Raw genomic sequence first — 20,659 nt, 5'->3', positions numbered from 1 at the left:
ATTAAACACTTATGTTTGCACTGACTCATCAGAACACAACAACAAGGTAGGTTTATTAATAACCTCTTTTTCTAGTAACCCATATCTAAGGGACCAAGGAAGGAAGTATTTTATCCAAATGATTCATCTAGTAACTGGCAAAACTGGGATTCAAACCAGGCCATGTTCTTGAACACTGGTCCATACTGTTTCTCATGAAACTTAAGGACCACAGGTGACATCCAGAAAGTTTGCCTCTTAGTCCTTGCCAGGAGTTGGGGTCACTGTACTTTAAGTCTAGTCAATGTATAGGAACTGCAAACATTGCCTTGAATGGAGAGGAAATCTCCCAGTTAACCTCATTCCAGGCTTGCATCTTTCAAGGAAAGACAGCATATCTAAAAGCCATTCCACATCTGGAACTCGGCTTTCCTTCCCATTTCCACAGTGCCTCTCCTTGAGTATTTCCAAAGGTTAGCCAGTAACATTAGAAAACCAAAACATAGGAGCAAATTCAGCACCAGAAAAATATATAATACATTTTCACTTAAATATTTAAATATTAAAATATTTAAGCAATATATCCAACATTCTACTAGGTAATGAAGAGAGACAGCAAAGAAGTACAAAATATGACTCTGCCAACAGGACTATACAGTGGCAATCAAGAGGGTCTTCAGGACCCCTTCAGTTCTAACACTCTGGATTTCCAACTACCTGAACTCTTTTGATGACTTTAAAGATCTGCTTACAAATGATTAACTTTATGACAGAAATCTTCAAACTACCAAAGGGTTAAGAGTCCCATTCAAATGAAAATAGCAAATCTCTAAAATTATAATTCCAGAAAATAAATATAAATGTAACTGACAAAAAAAATTGGTTTTTTCTGCTGCTTATGACTGCTTCAGTAAATACCATTCCTAAATACCATTCCTAAGACTAAAAGTACTTAAAAGTCTGTGGTTTTAGTGTACATGTGTAACATGCTTGAATAAGACCAATGAAGTGAAAATAATTTTTAAAAGTTCAATTACTGTGTCCTTTCCAAATATAATTATTGCTAACTGAAAGGATGGCAGTTTGAGTCCACCCAGAAGTACCTCAGAAGAAAGGCCTGGTGATCTACTTTCAGAAAATCAGCCATTGATAACAATTCTATGAAGCACAATTCTATTCCTACAAATATCAAATAGCAACATGGGTGGGTGGGTGTGGGTGCGTGTGTGCGTGTTTCACATCCTATTAAAGAAACTAATGAGATCTATGGATCCTCTATCCTAGAAAATATGCACATGTACAAATACACATGAATTATCTATATAATTCCAGAGATCTCAAATTATAAATCCTGACCTACAGAATGTCTTCACTAAATTTTATGAGTGATCCTATGCAAAGGTTGTATAGAAATAAGTTACATAACCATGTATAGGAACACACAAAAGCACATGCCATCTTAAAAATTAAAATATCTTAAAGGTAATAACTGTACTACCACTGGACATGAAGTAGCCTAAAGATAGGTTTTACATCTGAAAGCCAAATCCCAATTGTACCCAGAAGGATGAAACAGAGAATTCAAGAGCTGGTTTAACTCTTCAGAAATAACCAGACCTCATTTCCCTTAAGTTAGAACCTAGTATGAAGAAATAAGAATGACCCAGCTGGTTTATGATAATGGTCAAACAAGGGAAGAGAAACTTTCCTGAATAACCAAAGCAAATCCTAAAAAATTTTGTAAATCAAAGCCTATCCCTGTATTACAAAAGTTGTTTGGGTTATACCTAGGATGCTAGAGTTATACATAAGATAGCAACTTCAATGTTTTTAAACTTTTAATTTAGTAAAATACCGTTTTTGTCTAATTTAGTTATACTTGCGTAACTTATGCAAGTTTTAAGATATCAAAGTGATGGGTCCCACAACTATTTTAATTCTTCATTTGAATGACAGATCAACTATTTAAGACATCTATAACATACAAAATATTATATATTTTGATCATGTAACAGTTAAAAAAAAAGTCTTACATTATTATTTAAAAGTGAACATACATAAACCAAGCTCTTAAAATAAAAATAATAAAAATAAAAAAAGTGACCATACATCAAGAGTCAGAAACCCAGCGGCCTGAAAACAAAACTATGAACTTGAAAATGTTATAACCTGAAAACTGAGGGGGAAAAGTCTAAACCAAAAGCATTGAAAGTAAAGTTACTAATTTAATCTTGGCTAGATGACTTCTGGAAATCTTCAGTTCTTCTTAAATTACCTGAAGACAGCAAAGTGTGCACAAATTGTTTCTCGAAGTTTATGAATGCATAGATAAACATCTACGCATACACGTGTGAATTATATATATATCTTGACAATAATAACTGTCTACATTCTAAGGCAACCTCACCTATGTTTGCATTCTAATCCAACAAGGAAAATATGATTTGCAAGTTCTGAAAAGATTCCTGAAGAAAAAGTTTCTGGCGTTGCAAACAGAGGCTATAAAAACTCACAGCTTCCCAACTAGTAATTATCAAGTAATAATGAATAATCTAGTATAAAGAAACTCTAAAAAGAAAAAGACACCAAAAACTAAATACTTCAAAGCAAAAATGAAATTTATCTTTAAATAGTTCAAATGAGACAAGCTACAATGCAAAACAAGAGAAATGGATGTAGCCTAACAAAAACCCTAGAAAGGAAAATAAGGTGCAAGTATATCCTCTCATCAGGATGCTTAGAAAACCGTTCACTTAACATGTCAGTTAATTTAAATGAGTTCACATGGCAAAAGCACTTCTGTAAGTTGTCAACTCTCTAAGATACTTAAAATTAAGGTTTAATTAAATTACCACAGCAGGGTCACCAGGTAGTTTCATGAAAGACTCAATATATAAAATCGCATTTAATGAAAGTGAAATAATTAGTTCATTATTTTATTAAAACAGAAAACTATCTTTATCACTCATAAAAAATATAATGGGTTCTATCATACTTACGCTGCATAAGCTTTTGCTATCCTCATGAACATAACCTCATCACCTCCTTTATCTGGATGATATTTAAGTGACAACAAACGATATTGTTTCTTAATTTCTGCTACTGTTGCTCCCTAAAAGGAAAAACTCTGTCACAATGCTGTAAAGAAATAATCCATTCTATTTTGAACTTAAACATAAATTACTCAATATTTTATGTTGACGTTTCATCCCATATGCTTTCTTATAAATTTCATCTCATATATATTAAGTAAAACATAGTTTTTTCATCCAATATATTTGTTGTACTGAGCACCTACTATATGCCATGTAGTATGCTAGGCACTGAGGATTTAGCAGTGAAACCACATAATGTCACATTTACATAAAATAAAAGGATACTGGCATTTAATATCAAAGAATGATCAGATTAAGTGTCACTTAAAGAACCCCTCAAATCAAAGGTTAACTACTTGCTTTATAATCTGAGGAATACCTGGTTTCACCTACTTGTCATAATTTCAATATTAAGTAAACATTGAATAAGTGTACCTGAATTGTTTCCTAATTATTAGCTGGATTGTCCAGGACTCATCAATTTTTTTATGTTACTTACTTTTACCTTGCTTTTTTCAGGGGGAGGGGGAGGTATTTTCTTTGTGGACTATGTTGTGCCAATTGACTTTGATGTCCCCTGAGACTATAGTCCTGAGTGCCCAGGACAAGTGACTCATTCCTTCAAGGTATTTGGTTATGGCTAAGAAGTTTTCATAATATTGCTCCATGTATGCTCTACAATATTCATGAATATATTTGCAGTACATTTAAATACATACGTAGAAATATTCTGTTAAATCTATACATACCTGTGGGAAGTCCCATTTGCCTTCCCATACCTGTTCAGCATGCGTATCTATCTACTCACAGATTACTGTTATTACTATTACTATTACTGCAGGGATGTATGTAAAAGTATTCACCTCTGCTGCCTTTAATCCTTGTGCTCCTCCCAGTGTATTCCTTTGCCTTCAGCATTTTGTACTGACCTCCCTTTTATTACATATTGCCTTTCCTTCACTCAAGTTAATACTTGCCTACCTTCTAGCTAGTGATTGGCCCTTCTTCCTCCCCCATCCTAGTAACCATTAAAGAATTATTTCTTTCTGTGTAAAAACCTTTTCTTGACTTTTTATAATAGTGGTCTCATGCAATATTTGATTAATTTCACTCAGCATAATGTCTGCTGGGTTCATGCATATTATGAGGTGTTTTGCAGATTCATCATTATTAACACTGTGTAGTATTCTACTTTGTGTATGTACCTTAGGTTGTCTCCATCTTTTTACTGTTGTAAATAGAGCTGTGATGAACATGGGTGTGCATATATCTATTCATGTCACAGTTCCTGTTTCCCTAGGATACATACCTACTAGTGGGATTACTGGACCGTATGGTATTTCTATTACCAACTTTTAAAGGAAGCGCCATAATGATTCCCACAGCAGCTGCACCATTTTACAGCCCCACCTCCAGTGTATGAGTGTTCCATTCTCTCCACACCACCTTCACCAGCATTGGCAGTTTTCTGTTTTTTGAATTCTGCTATTAATGATGGAGTGAGATGGTATCTCTTAGTCTCAATGTGCATCTCTCTAATGGGTAATAACTGTGAGCATTTCTTCATGTTTGTTGGCAACTTGAATACCTTCTTTGGTGAAGTGTCTGTTCATGTCCTCTACTCATTTTTGAAATGGATTGTCTGTCCTTTTATTGTTGAAGTATTGAAGTTTTCCATAAATTTTAGTTAGAGAGTAGTTCCTTCTCTAACACGTCATTGCCAAAAATTTCTTCCCAATCTATACATTCTCTTTTTACTCTTGATGAAATTTTTAATGTGCTTTAAGTGTTAAATGTTACAAGGCTAGTCATCTAGTTTGTCTTCTGCTGTTTGTGCAATTTTAATTATGTTTAATATTTGAACCATGCATTAGGTGCCCCAATTTTCTTTTAATGAGCTTTATCATTTTAACTTTTACTCTGATGCATCTTGAGTTAGTTTTTGTATACAGTATGAGATAAAGATCCCATGTCATTTTTCTGCAAGTGGATATCCACTTTTGTCCGCATGATTTGTTAAAGAGACTACCTATTCCCCATTTAAAGAGTTTCAGCCCTTCATCAAAGATCAGCTGTCCAAAGGTGAATGGTTTTACTTCTGGGTTCTCAATTCTATTCCCTTGGTCTATGTATTTGTTCTTGTACCAGTACCAGGCTGTTTTGACAACCATGCTTGTATAGTAGGTTTTGAGATTGGAAAATTTGAGGCCTCCTACTTAGTTCTTATTCTTTAGTAGTGCTTTGCTTATCCAGGGTGCCTTTTCCTTTCCAAATAAAGTTAGTGATTAGTTCTTTCAACTCTAAAGAATGACGACGGAATCTGGATCAGGATTGCACTGTTACCTGTATACTACTTTGGGTAATATTGACGTTTTCACAATGTTAAGTCTTTCTATCCATGAACGTGGTATATCCTTCCATTTCTATGTTTCTTTTGGTTTCTTGTAATAGTGTTTTGTTGTTTTCTTTGTACAGGTCATCTTTTATACCTCAGGTTACATTTATTCCTATTTAATTCATCATTTGGGTAGCCAATGTAAATGGGATTTACAATAATGCAGAAATTAACTAACAATATCATTAATATTACACACACAAGTAAATTTTTGCTGAAAATAATTAAAAAACAGTTGCAGCACTATACTGACAAGGTATTATCAGAAATTCAAACCAGATTAAGGAGAGGATGTGGAATGAAGGTTATCATTGTTGATGTCAAATGGATCTTGGCTAAAGGCAGAGAATACCAGAAAGATGTTTACTTGTGTTATACTGACATGCAAAGGCATTTGATTGTGTAGATCATTAACAAATTATGGATAACACTGCAAAGAACAGAAATTCTGGAACACAATTGTGCTCATGAGGAAACAATACATAGAACAAGAGGTAGTCATTCAACCAGAACAAGGGATACTGCATTGCTTAAAATCAGGAGAAGTGTGTGTCAGGGTTGTATCCTTTCACTGTACTTTTCAATCTGTACACTAAGTAAATAATCTGAACCTGAAGAAGACTACCTGAAGAAGAACACAGCATCAGGATTGGCGGAAGAAGCATTAACAACCTGCTATATGCAGACAACACAACCTTGCTTACTGAAGGTGATGATGACTTGAAGTACTTACTGATGAAGATTAAAGACTACAGTCTTCAGTATGGATTACACCTCAACATAAAGAAAACAAAAATCCTCCAACTTTGGACAGGTTATCAGGAGAGACCATTCCCTGGAAGGATATAACACTTGGTAATGTAGCGGGTTAGCAAAAAAAAAGAAAGATCCTCAACAAGATTGATAGAAACACAGCTAGAACAATGGGCTCAAGCATAGCAACAATTGTAAGGATAGCACAGGATCAGGCAGTGTTTCATTCTGTTGTACATAGGGTTGCTATGAGTCAGAACCAATTCAACAGCACCTAACAAAAACAACAAATTGTAAATGGTATTGTTTCACTATTTCCTTTTCAGAGTTCTCTTTTTTAGTGTAAAGGAGTCCAAGTGATTTTTATATGTTGGTCTCATATCCTGCCACTTTGCTGAATCCTTCTATAAATTCCAGTAGTTTTCTTGTTGAGTCTCTGGGATTTTTCTATGTATAGAATTATATCATCTGCAAATAGAGACAGTTTTATTTCTTTGCCAATTTTGATGCTTTAAAGCTCTGGCCAGAACTTCTAATACAATATCGAATAGGAATAGTGATAAAGAGCATTTCTGGCTGGTTCCCATTCACAAGGCAAATGCTTTCAGTCCCTCTTCATTGAGAATAATGTTGGGTGTTGGTTTTGCATACATGCCCTTAGTTATGCTGAGGAACTTCCCTTCTGTTCCTATTTTGTACAGCATTTCTATCAGGAATGGGTGCTGAATTTTAGCAAATGTTTTCCTGCATTGATTAATATGATCACATGGTTTTTTTTTTTTTTTCCTTTATTTATGTGATGGATTATGCTGATTATTTTTCTAAAGTTGAACTATCCTTGCACATATGGTATGAATCCCATTTGGACATAATATTGTTTTTTTGATATGTTGTTGGATTCTATCAGCTAGGATTTTGTTGAGAATTTTTGCATCTATATCGATGAGAGATCACCCCCCCACTGGGTTTCCAAGGCTGTAAATCTTTACAGAAGTTAATTGCCTCACCTTCCTCCCATAGAGCAACTGGTAGGTTTGAACCGCCAACCTTAGAATTAGCAGCCTTACGCACTATGCCATCAAAGTTCCTTTCATAAAGGATACTGCAGTGTAGTAAATTACATAGTGTGCCTTTTCTAGCGATAAATCTTTGTAAACTCCATGGTGGAATTTGCCATGAGCAACTGAGTAGTTCCTGGTTGTTAAAGTTATCTGCCTGGGGTATTTCTGTTGGAAGTGGCAGAAAGCAATCTTCTGGGAAGTTCCTTCTCTCTCAGGTGTATACAATTCTGATGCTGGGATTGGTTAGTTTGGTCACTCTGCCAGGCTCAAAAGGAGCCCTCCTAGAGGCAGAAGGAATCTCTCACTGCCAGCTGGAAGATGTGAGAGACATGCATTGCTGAGAGAGGAATGCAAGACACATGCACTGCTGAGAAAGAGACTGAGATGTGACACGCACTGCTGGGAGAGAGACACACATTACTGGGAGAGAACTGAGAGAGACTGCTGGCTGAGAGACTGTGGGCTGAGAGAGACTGAGTGTGTTTCTGAACTTGAATTGCAGCCCATTGCTTCCCCAATAAACCCCATAATCTGTGAGTTCTGTGTAGCCACTGCAGTGAATTACTGAACCCAGCAAAGAGGTGGTGGATTCTGTGGGAGGAATGGTTGCTGCCAGGGTTGGTGAAATGGCTGGACAGAAGCAGCATGTCTGGCCTCGCAGGAATAGGCCGTGGGCTACTGATGACAATTCTGTCTTCCTCTTCTGGGATTAGAGGAGGTCAGAAGACATGGCCTCCCTGCCCCTCTGGCAGATACTGTTCTATAATGTTCCTTTTTTGGTGGTTTCTTTGCCTGGCTTTGGTCTCAGCATTACGTTTGCTTCATAGAACGAATTTGGGAGTATTCTACCCTTCTCTATGTTCTGGAACAGTCTGAGTAGAATTGGTACCAGCTCCTCTCTGAATGATTGGTAGAATTGAAACTGTCTGTGCCAGGGCTTTTTTGTTGGATGTTTTTTTTTTTGTTTTGTTTTGTTTTTTAATAACTTGTCCAATTACTTCTTTTGTTAAGGGTCTGTTCAAACTTTCTACCTCAGATTATGTTAGTGTGTTTCTAGAAATCTGTCCATCTCTTCTAGGTTCTCAAATTTGTTAGAGTACAGTTCTTGATAGTATTCTCTTATTATCCTTTCTTTTTCAGTTGGCTCTGTTAGGATGTCACCTGTTTCATTTTCAACTCATGTTATTTGTGTCTTCTCCTTCTTTCTTTGCTAAGTTTGCCAGTGGTTTGTCAATTTTATTAACCCTTTCAAAGAACCAATGTCTAGTCTTATTGATTTTTTCTACTGTTTTCCTGTTCCATTTATTTCAGCTCTAATCTTTATTATTTCCTTTCTTCTCAACTGTATATTTTTTTCTTTGCTGGTTTATTTCTAATTGTTGGACTTGATGGGTTAAGGTGTTGATTTTGGTTCCTCTTTTTTGATGTGTACGTTAATGTGTTATAAATTATTCTCTGAACACTGCTTTTGCTGTGTCCTAAAAGATTTTGATATGTTGTGTTTTCATTTTTGTTTGATTCAAGGAATTGTTTGTATTTCAATTTTTACTTCTTCTATTACTCAGTTTTTAAGCAGGGTTTTATTTAGTTTCCACATATTTTTTTCCCTTGATATACCTTTTGTTGATTTCTAATTTTATAGCATTGTGATCTGAAAAGGTACTTTGTAGTATTTTGACCCTTTTAAATTTATTGAAGTTTGCTCTGAGACCTAACGTGATCTATCCTGGAGGGTGTTCTAGTGTGCTGGAAAAGAATGTCTAGTGTGCTACTGCTGAGTAGAGTGTTCCATACATGTATGTGAGGTCAAGCTGTTTGATTATGTTGTTTAGATCTTCTGTGTTTTTGTTGGGTTTTTAACTGTTCTTTTTGTCACTGGGGCTGGTGTATTAAAGTCTCCTACTATTATTATAGGAGCTCTGGTAGCATAGTGCCTAAGGCACTTGACTGCTCACCAGAAGGCTGGCGGTTCAAACCCACCAGCCACTCCTCGGAAGGAAGGTTGGGCAATCCTACTTCCGTAGTGATACTGCCTCGGAAACCCAAGGAGGGGTCACTATGAGTCGGGGCCGACTCGACAGCAATCAACAACAACAACAACTATTATTATGGAGTTACCAATTTCTTCTTTTAATCCTGTTAAAGTTTGATGTATGTAATTTAGGGCTCTTTCACTGGGTGCATAGATATTATACAGTTAGGTCCTCTTGTTCAAATGACCTTTGATCATTATATAATGTCCTTCCTTGTCCCTTATGCTGGTCTTTGCCTTAAAGTCTGTTTCATCCAAAATTAACATTGCCACTTCTTTTTGGTTGCTGTTTGCCTGATATGCTTTTCCAACTTTCATTTTTAGCTTGTCTGTGTGTCTCTCTTCTAGACAGCATATTCATGGGTCATGTTTTCTTATCCATATGCTACTCTGTATCTTGACTGGTGCATTTAATCCATTTATATTCAGTGTAATTATCAAGAGATATGAATTTACTGCTGTTATCCTGCTGTGTTTTTGTTTGTTTTTTGTGATGCTAACAATTTCTTTGTTCCATATATTTTTCTCTGTTGAGTTCATTCTGTTTATGGATTTTATTATTTCCTTTGTTGCTGCTGTTTTACTACTTACTAGATCTTTAGGATTTTTTTTTTTTTTTTTGGGTGAGAAAGTTTATTAATTTTCTTTGAGGTTACCCTATGACTTATTATTATCTTTCCAAGTTTTAAACTATCTGTTCTATCTTGATATTATCTTGACTTCTTCTCCATGTGAAATGTCTGTAACTATACCATTTATTCCCTCTTTCTGCTTTGTAGTTACCATCATTTAGAAATTGATGTCTCCAGCTCAGGGGGTAAGAGTGCATGGAGGACACAGGGAAGAGGTATTGGGAGGAAGTGGGAAGGGAGCTGTTGCATTGTGGTAACAGTAGTCAATGTCATGAGACAAAGTGTATGTGAACTGTTGTATGGAAGTGAATTTGCTCTGTAAATTTTCACCCAAATCACAATAAAAATTTTAAAATTAAATAAATAGAAGAAATTGGTGTCTCTGGCTTCCTATTTTCAGTCTTGTGGGTTTACCTGAGATAATTCTATCTGGGTTGGTTTCTCGGTGATGCTGCCAGTGTCTTAATCTCAGGCTATTGTCTGTCATTGCTAATTCTCTGTTGAAAAGACTCCCTTTAGTATTTCTTGTAATGCTGGTCTGATTGTTACAAATTCCCTTCCTAATTTCTGTTTCTCTGGAAATATCTTAATTTTGCCATCATATTTGAGGGACCATTTTGCTAGATACAGAATTGTTGGCTGACAATATTTTCTTTCAGGGTTTTACATATGTCATCCCATCACCTTCTCACTTGCATGGTTTCTGCCTAAAAATCAAAACTTGTTTTATTGGTTCTCCTTTGTAGATGACTTTTTGGTTTTCCTGAGCTGCTCTCAGGATTCCTTCTGCCTGCATGACATGTCTTGGTGCTCTTCTTCTGGGGTCTGTCCTACGTGGAATTCACTGAATTTCTTGAATGTGTATCTCTCATCTTTCATATTAGGGAAGTTTCCAACAACTCTGCAACAATTTTCTGTCTTTTTTGTCTCTTTCTGTTCTGGAATTTCAAGTGAATTTAAGTTATTTCTCTTGGTCATATCCCACATAATTCTTAGGCTTTCTTCATTGTTTTCATTCATTTTTCTGACTGTTCCTCTAACAGATTAGTATCGAGAAATTTGTCTTCAATTTTGCTAATTCTGTCTTCCATAGATTCAATTCTACTCCTTTGCTCTTCCAATGTGTTATCGATTTCTGAAATTTTGATATTCATCTTCTGGATTTCTATTGGCTGTTTTTGTATGCTTTTTAATTTTTTATTTATTTTGTCACTCTGTTCTTGCATTGTTTTCATGAATTCTTCTAGAGTTTTGTTTGTGTTTTCCTTGATGTCTTTTATAATCTGTTGAAAGGCCCTAAATATAATTCTTCTGAATTCCTTATCAGGTAGTTCCAATAACATTTCTTCCTCAGGAAAGTCTTCTGGCTCTGTAATTTGGTCCCCTGCTTGAGCCCATCTTGTCTTGTATCACTGTGTGAACTGAGGTTCTCTCTTGTCTCTGATACACTATGGTGTTACTATATTTGGAGTTAATTGATGATTGTATGTTAGTGAGTATTGCCCAGGTTTTCTGCTTTATTATGTTGCATTCTTATGGAATTTAATTGCCCCAAAACCTTTTAATCTTAGAAAAGCTTTCTTGATGACCAAGATCATCACAATAAGAAAAATTAGATGGTATGCAAACTTTTCTTCTAGAAAAACTAGCGGAAAATTATACTCCTTACTTTGTATTATACAAAACTTTGAATCAAGTCATCTACTGAGCAGAGACTAGAAGTAAAAGGAAGGGATTGGTGGGGGGGGAGTGGAGAGAATGCATTAAATTCACTTTGGCCACTAAGCTACAGGATCCCAGAAAAGTTACAAATTTTCCACACCTCATATTTTTCCCTAAAAAAAAAGCTAAATGATCTCTATGATTCATTTCAATTCTAATATTCTCTAACAGACCCAAAAGACTACTTTTCTATTAAGATCCCTCAGTCATATTCAATCAAAAGGGGCACATCCAGGATTAACTCAAATTTCTATGATACTGACCACAACAGTTTTTTAGAAGAGTCCACTCATGACTTAATATACTGCTTAAGTGTGAACCAACACAAGGCTACAAGATTTTTATCATTCAGCTAATTAACATAGACATCCCTCAGTACCTGCAGGGAGTTGGTTCCAGGACCACACCCCCACCATATCAAAATCCATAGATGCTCAAGTCCATATAGAAAATGGCATATTTGCATATAACCAATGCAAACCCTCCCATATATTTTAAATCATCTCTAGATTACTTATAATACCTAATACAATGTCAATGCTATGTAAATAGCACTTTATGCTTCTTCTTAACCTTTAAGGAATTGCTTTGATCACTTTCAGGAATTGCTTTCATCACTTAATTGCATGCTCCCCCATGAATATTTTTTGATCCACATTGGCTGAGTCTGCAATTGTAGAACCTACAGATATAGAAGGCTGACTATATAAATGAAGTCTCTGGTTTTATTTTGCATTAAACCAGTCTTACAGATGACTTTTTAAAAATATGCTAACTTCTTGTCTCATCTTCAGATGTCTTACATTTCAGCAATTACAAATAAAACAGTAATATATCTGTAGCTTGAAAAATACACATTAGAAAAATAATGGATCAGATATCTTACTTTAATCAAAAAACTAACTGATCACAGTCTTGGTTTCTTTAGGCATGACCTAATTCCTTTTATGATGAGGGCCTATTGTATTTTCATGAAATCATTAAACAAGTGTGTATTACATAAAAAAAAATACTACTTACAGGATCCAAATTTAATACTTCATAAGGATTGTATTCTTGATATTCTCGGTCTGTTTTGGAAACTTTGTATGCAAGGAATAAAAACAATGCCCATCCTGCAAGCAGAACAATTTTCCTGTTTAGGAAAAAGATAAGTGAAGCATAAATAAATACATTTGTATGGCTTCCCTTTAAGAGTCTAAAGATATTATGGCAAGATCAAGGCATAAAACAATCTAAATCTCATTACCATTGAGTTGATTCCAACTCATAGCAACCCTATAAGGACAGAGTAGAACTGCAAAATTTTGGGTAAGAAGTTAATTCAACTAACTTACTACGTCCATTAAATTAGATTAAAATGTGCAGACACTAAGTCTTAAAATCATTGAATGTAAAAAAGAATTGCTCTTAACCTAGCAATTCTACTTTTAAGTAAGATAACCTAAGAAAAATAATTAGTCTTAGCCTTGTTTATAATAGTAAGACTTAAGAAACAACTTGAATGTCCATTTATCATGGGCTAATTAACTAAACCACAATATATCCACAATAGGTTTTCAAACCAGATATAAAACATATAATTTGAAATAAAACTAATTTCTTCTCCCTCCAATGTGTTATGGATAGTAAAAAAATATTTAAAAGATATCACCAGTTTTCTTTGTTGGTTACCAGGGGTGGGAGGGGAAGTGAGGAAACACTGTTAGATAGGTAGAGACAAGTATTGATTTGGGTGACGAGAAGGGCAATGTACCTAATGTGAGTAATCAACACAGTGGCACTGAAGAAGAGGAAGACATAGAGAGTTGCATGGGAAGTACAGACAACAAAGATAAACCCTTTCGCACATACAGCATTGTGTTGTCAGTGAAGGCATACATGGATATACAGATGGATAGATGGGTGCACAGGCTAAACTATTAGGTATGTCCATGCAGGGGGGAGTGTGCCCAAGACCATGTATATGGTTGGCAGACAATGTTTCTACAAGTGTATTTGTATGTTCTGTAAGAATTTCCAGGTACATGGTAGAGCTGACAAGGGACAAGGCTGTAGTCACTTCTTGGCCAGAGTCAGCTACCCAGAAGGAGTGCATAGCTGGACCTGTGGGCTCAGAAACACAGTCTCAGAGGACATCAAGCTCAATTGGCATTAGCATACTATACAAAACACTGTTCTACCTCCTACTTTGGTGAGTAGCATGTGGGATCTTAAAAGCTTAGAAGCAGCCATCTAGATGCAACAGTGGGTCTCTCCTCATCCAGAGCAAAGAAGAATGAAGAAAACCAAAGACACATGGAAACAATTAGTCCAAGGGTCTGATACACCATGTGATCCTCAACCTATACAACTATGAGACCAGAAGAACTAAATGGTGCCTGCGTATCACTGTCAACCACTGTGAGGGGGATCTCTGTAGGAGATCTGGATAGAGTGGGAGAACAATGTGGAACTGCAGTGTAATAAATTACTTAGTGTGGCTTTTCTACCCATAAGTCTTTGTAAACTCCAAGATGGGATTTGCTATGAGCAACTGAAGAGCTCCTTATTGCTAAAGTTGTCCACCTGGGGTATTTCTGTTGGGAGTGGCACAAAACAATGTTCTGGGAGGTTCCCACTCTCTCTCAGGTGCTTAGAATTCTGATGCTATGATTGGCTAGTTTGACCACCCTGCCGGGCTCAAAAGGAGGCCTCCTAGAGTCAGAACTCTCTCTGACTGCTGGTTGAAGAAGACGTGCTGCTGAAAGAGACATGCACTCCTGAGACACGCGCTGCTGCGAAAGAGACACAAGAGACACACATTGCTGAGTGAGACACCGAGGGACACACACTGCTGGGAAAGAGACTGTGAGAGACTGTTGGCTGAGGGATAGTGGGCTGGGAGAGAGACTGAGCGTTCTTCCTGAACTTGAGTTGTAGCCTGGTGCTTCCCTAATAAACCCTGTAATCTGTGAGTTCTGTGTGGCCACTGCAGTGAATTATCGAACCCAGGAGAGAGGTGGTGGGTGCTTTGGGAGGAATGGTTGGTGAAAGAGCTGGAGGGAGGCAGCATGTCTGGCCTTATAGGAATAGCCCTTGGGTTATTGATGGTGGCTCTGTCTTCCTATTGTGGGGTTAGAGGAGGGCGGAACATGTGGCCTCCTTGCCCTTTTTGCAGGAACAAAACTCAAAATCATTTAAAAGAAAAAAAGGGACCAGGTTTGCTGGTCTGATAAAGCCTGATGGAATTACTGAGACTATGGCCCCTAGCTGCCCTTCAGATCTGGAATTGAACCCACATCTGTGGCTTCCAGCCAAACAAAAGACAGGCATATGAGCTGAACATTTACATTAGGTAGATACACTCTACCTAATATAAATGAGATGCTATACAGAAGGTGAATTTGCTCTGTAAACTTCCACCCCAATCACAATAATAATTTAAAAAAAGGTATCACCAGTGTTGCAAGAAATGTTAAAAAAAAAAAAGTAACTTTCATAAAATCTACATTCTGAAGGATATCTGACAATAATATATCAAAAGCCTAAAGAACTACATACTCTCTTATCTATTAATCCACCTCTCTTCAAGAAATTTCAAAGAAAATCAGCTAGAATGTATGTAAAAGTGTAAAAGGATGGTTACAGAGATGTATAATGGCAAAAAAGAAAGGGAGAGAGGGACTCTATTAATGTTGTTGTTGTTGTTATGTGCCGTCAAGTCGGACCCAACTCATAGCAACCCCTCCTTGGGTTTCCGAGGCAGTATCACTACGGAAGTAGATTGTCCCATCTTCCTTCCGAGGAGTGGCTGGTGGGTTTGAACTGCCAGCCTTCTGGTTAACAGTCAAATGCCTTAGGCACTATGCTACCAAAGCTCCCCTATTAATGTTATTACATATTAATAGGGTACTGGACAGATCATAGGAACCCTGGTGGCCCAGTGATTAAAGCACTCAGCTGATAACCAAAAAGTCCGTGGTTTGAATCTACCAGCTGCTCCACTGGAGAAAAATGTAGCAGTCTGCTTACATTCTTGGACATTCTATGAGGCAGTTTTACCCTGTCCAATAGGGTCATTATAAGTTGGAATTGATTTGAAGGCAGTATGTTTGGTTTTTTGTTTTTTTTTTTTTGAGACAAGTAAAAAATGAATGATACATCAATATAATACACTTCACTTATCAACTATCTCATTATCTGACAGTCTACATTTATGGTAATAGTAAAAAATCTACTATCCAACTATTTTGCACATCAACAACGTACATCTGGCAGTAATAAATGCCAAGGTAGGAGGTAAGAGTAATACCAGCTGTGACGGTTAAAATAATGTGTCCAGTTGGCTGGGCCATGATTCTCAGTGGTTTGGCAGTTATGTAATGATATGGTCATCCTCCATTTTCACATAATGCCAATTTTCACGTAATGCCCTGGTCTTTGGAACGTAACCATGTCAATAAGTGAGGAGTAGGTGTACTGTCACTAAAAACAGTATTTGCTATAGAAGACTGTCCACTTTGTATTGTTAAATGAAAAGAAAAAAACCATTTTCAAAACTGTATATATAATTCTGCCTTTGTAAACAAAAAAAGGCAATATAAATAAAAGTTCAGTAGGTAATCTTTTCTTTTTAATGGCATAAAATCTTTAATTAAACTTGAATCATTCTGAAGCAATCCTAAAGTAAATACATAAATTTCACATTTTTAGTAGGTAATCATCTTATTATGACCATCATTAGTCACTATCTTTAGATGATTGTTTTGGTTAAATATTGCCGCTCTGACAGAAATATACCACAAATGGGATGGCTTGAACAAACAGGAGTTTATTCTCTTACAATTTGGGAAGCTAAAAGTCCGAGTTCAAAGTGCTAGGTTCTAGGGACTAGGTGAAAGCCCCTTGACCTTGGGCTTCAGCTCTGCTTCTTGCTCCCAGCCCACTGAAGCTGGAAGCTTTCTTCACTCATGCAGCTACTGGCTGCTGAGGCTGACAAACCCAAGGTCAATAAGTGTTACTTGCTGACACAGTCCCAATGTTACCAAACCACATGGCAGGCCATTAATTCAAGTCCACTAAAAGTCACAAGATCAGCAGAGCATGGAAGGCTACTGAATAAAGACTCAGACTGAGCTACATGTCACGTTCAAGTGTGACAAAAAGCTAGGGACCTTCCTCAAAGCTGCTTCTTAAATACTGGAAATAGACCACATCCCCAAAGCAGCTACTCAGCTGCTCCAGTAGATTCCACCATGGAACCGACAGCCAATTTCATCATGGGGAATAACGACACTCAGCTGCCCAGCCACTCAACAAGGCCTAGCCAACTTGACAACAACCTTAACATCACAATGATGAAACTTAGTAATTATTTTCTTAACTCTCTGTATCATTAAAGTTTGTTACACTGAGCAGACATCATTAGAGACATAAAATGAATCTTAGAAGGTTAATCAAACAAAATGGAAAAATAAAAACTTATTTACAGTAAACCTCCAGGAACCAGTTCCAATCTACCTCTTCTTACTTCATCGCCCCAATTTTCTACACAAAACAAATCCCCATCACCCAAAGTTCCCTAAGTTTTTCTCACCATGATGCTTTTGCTCTCTTGGATTTCTCCACCTAGAATCCCCTTTCCCCATCTCTGCCTATCCAAATCCTTCAAGACTCAACTCCAACCTCCAAAAAGCAACCACTACCCATGGTCAATGTGATTAACAGAGACGTGGTTATAGCAACAAAAAGCACAAGCCATGACTCTCACCTTCTAACTCACTGAAAGCTCCATGAGAGCACAGAAGGAATTTTATTCTGTTTTAACTAATCACAGGGTAACTTTAACACACTCACCACACAGATGAAAACTTCTTTCCACTTATTCAAAATAATACCCCAATTTTCATTAAAGGGCATGTAACTTCAACTTGCTTTCTATAATACTATATATGCCAAAATACAAACCCACTGCCATCCAGTTGATTCTAACTCTTGACCGTATTACATCTCAACATAAAGAAAACAAAAATCTTCACAACTGGGTAAATAACCACAACGCATCACAATAAATGGAGAAAAAATTGAAGTTATCAGGGATTTTATTTTACTTAGATCCACAGTAAATGTCCATGGAAGCAGCAGTCAAGAAATCAGATGGTATATGTCCCTGGGTAAATATGCTGCAAAAGACCTCTTGAAAGTATTACATAGCAAAGATGTCACTTGGAAGACTAAGGCGCACCAGACTCAAGCCATAGCTTTTTCAATTGCTTCATATGCACGTGAAAGGTGGGCAATGAATAAGGAAGACTGAAGAATTGATGCCTTCGGATTGTGAAGCTGGTGAAGAATACTGAAAATATTATGGGCTGCCAAAAGAACAAACAAATCTGTCTTGGGAAGAAGTACAGCCGGAATGCTCGTTAGAAGCAAGAACGGCCAGGCTTCACCTCACACACTTTGGTCATCTTGTCAGAATGGACCAGTTCCTAAAGAAGGACATCACGCTTCATAAAGTGGAGGGTCAGAGAAAAAGGAGAGGACCCTCAACAAGATGGATTGACATAGTGGCTGCAACAAAGGGCTCAAGGATTGAGAGGATTGTGCAGGACCAGGCAGTGTTTTATTCTATTGTAAAAAGGACTGCTATGAATGAGTCACATCTGCCTAAATGACACCTAACATGCCCAAAGAAGAGAGAGAACCCTACTCAGAATACTCCCCTACTTTTACTTTGCTACCTAGGGAGAGGTACTAAGAACACAGGGTCTGGAACAAAAATATGTAGGTTCAACTCCCAGCTTCAATACTTATTAATTGAGTAACCTTGGCAAGTAACTTAGGTTTTTCCATCTTGTTTTCCAATTTTTAGGGTGAGAGTGAGAATTATATGAGATTAGGTATGTACAGCATTTAGAAGGTTCCTTACTAGAAGTACATAATCAATTCATGTTAGCTAATGGCTGTTACTAGAAACTCTTACTCAAATGTCAGATCTCAGCTTGGGCCTCATTTACTCAAAGAAGCCTTCTTTGTTGCAAATCAGTTAGGAGTCCTTCCTCTGCTTTTTCATGGCACCTTACTATTATGATTACCTGTTCACCTGCCAGTATTATCCCTCAAGATTCTAAGTTGTTGAACCTATCTCTCTTGTTAATCACTCTATATCCAGCATTTAGTATAGTAGCTACCACACAGAAGGCACACAGTTAACTACTTGTTGAATGAATGATGAAGATAATTTAAAAACCTAAGATCTTACACTTTGTAAGCATACTTTAAATGTTTTGGAAGAGGCAAGAGACAGGAAACGAACAGACATATAAACATCCATATTCACTGCAGCACAATTCACTATAGCAAAGAGATGGAAATAACCTAAATGCCCATCAACAGATGAATGGATAACCAAACTATGTATGATACATTCACCAATGGAATACTACGCTACAATAAGAATAATGAATAATACATGACTTATCTCACAATGTGGATGAATTTGGAGGACATTATGCTGAATGAAGTAAGTCAATCACAGAAGGGCAAATATTGTATGCGCTCATTATTGTAAAAAGTCAAGGAAAAGTTTACTTAGGGAAGGAACTCTCTTTATTGGTTACTGGAGATGGGAGGGAAAATTTCAGACTAGTTGGGGGTCACATGTTGATTTGTGTGAGGGAAGAGATGGTATGGAAAGAGTTTGTGAGGAAAGGAAGGACACTGAAACGTGCACATAAGATAGAGACAACAGAGGTAAATACTAGTATATGCACAATACTGCATTACCCCTAACACCAAACACCAGGCTACAGATAAATGCATAGACAGGTGAGAAAATCAGGTGGGGGTCAGTGAACAGAAACATACCAAGGATAGATTTAGCTAACGATAATCTTACATATGCACTTGTGCTACAAAATTAGCCACATACATTATAGAAGCAACAGAAGACAGAGTTGAAATAATCTCTTGGAGGCAACCAAACACCTTGAGAAGAGAGAATCACTGGGCCTGCCAACTCAGGACCACAGATTCAGGAGACATCATGCTCAACTGGCACAATACAATACATAAAAACCTTGTTCCACAACCTACTTTGGTGAGTAGTGACTAGGGTCTTGAAAGCTTTCAAGTGGCCATCTAAGATGTAACTATTGGTCTCCTCTCATCTGAATCAAAGAGTGAAGAAAATCAAAGGCATCTGGGAACAATTAGTACAAGGATAAAATGGACCACAAGGACCTCAGCTTTCATGACCCCGAGACCAGAAAAACTAAAGTGTCCGGCTGGATAACCAAACTATGGTACATACACACAATGGAATACTATGCAATGCTAAAGAATAATGTAGAATCTGCAAAACACTGCATAACGTGGATGAACTTGGAGGACATTATGCTGAGTGAAATAAGTCAATCACAAAAGGACAAATATTGTATTAGTCCATTATTGTAAAAGTTAAGGAAAGGTTTATCTATAGAAGGAAATTTTCTTTGTTGGTTACCAGGGGTGGGAGGGGAGGGGAGGGAATGCTGTTAGACAGACAGAGATAAGTACTGATTTGGGTGAAGAGAAAGGCAATGTACCAAATGTGAGTGACCAATATGACAGCGCTGAGGATGAGAAAGACATAGAGAGGTACATGGGAGGTACGGACAGCAAATATGAACCCTTTTGCACATACAGTACTGTGTTGTCAGTGAAGGCAAGCATGGGTATATGGGTAGATAGATGAGTGGACAGGCTGAACGATTAGTTATGTCTATGAAATGGGGAGTATATCCAACAACATATATAGGGTTGGCAGACAATGGTTCTATAAGTTTATGTGAATGATCAGAATTCACAGGTGTATAATAGAGCTGACAAGGGGCAAGGTTGTGGTCACGGCTTGGTCACAGCCAGCTACCTAGAGGGACCAAATAGTTGAACCTGTGGGCTTGGGACCATAGTCACAGGGGACATCAAGCTCAATTGGCATAACATACTATACAAAACATTGTTCC

General features: G+C 37.1%; 1 protein-coding gene across 1 annotated transcript in view; it reads right to left on the bottom strand.

Moving 5' to 3' along the window:
* Positions 1–20,659, bottom strand: part of SEC63 (SEC63 homolog, protein translocation regulator) — a 141,819-nt gene that overhangs the window by 65,295 nt on the left and 55,865 nt on the right. The window contains exons 3-4 of the mRNA XM_007940830.1: positions 12,690–12,804; positions 2,979–3,091 (exon numbers count right to left, since the gene is read on the bottom strand). Of these exons, the coding sequence (XP_007939021.1) occupies positions 2,979–3,091; positions 12,690–12,804 (228 nt within the window). The remainder of the gene's footprint in view (positions 1–2,978; positions 3,092–12,689; positions 12,805–20,659) is intronic.

Source organism: Orycteropus afer, unplaced genomic scaffold, assembly GCF_000298275.1.
Source record: "Orycteropus afer afer isolate SDZICR_OR568_19922 unplaced genomic scaffold, OryAfe1.0 scaffold00072, whole genome shotgun sequence".
In the NCBI taxonomy this organism is placed as follows: Eukaryota; Metazoa; Chordata; class Mammalia; order Tubulidentata; family Orycteropodidae; genus Orycteropus; species Orycteropus afer.
The sequence above is the reverse complement of the archived record's forward strand: the minus strand, read 5'-3'. Positions and strand labels throughout refer to the sequence as shown.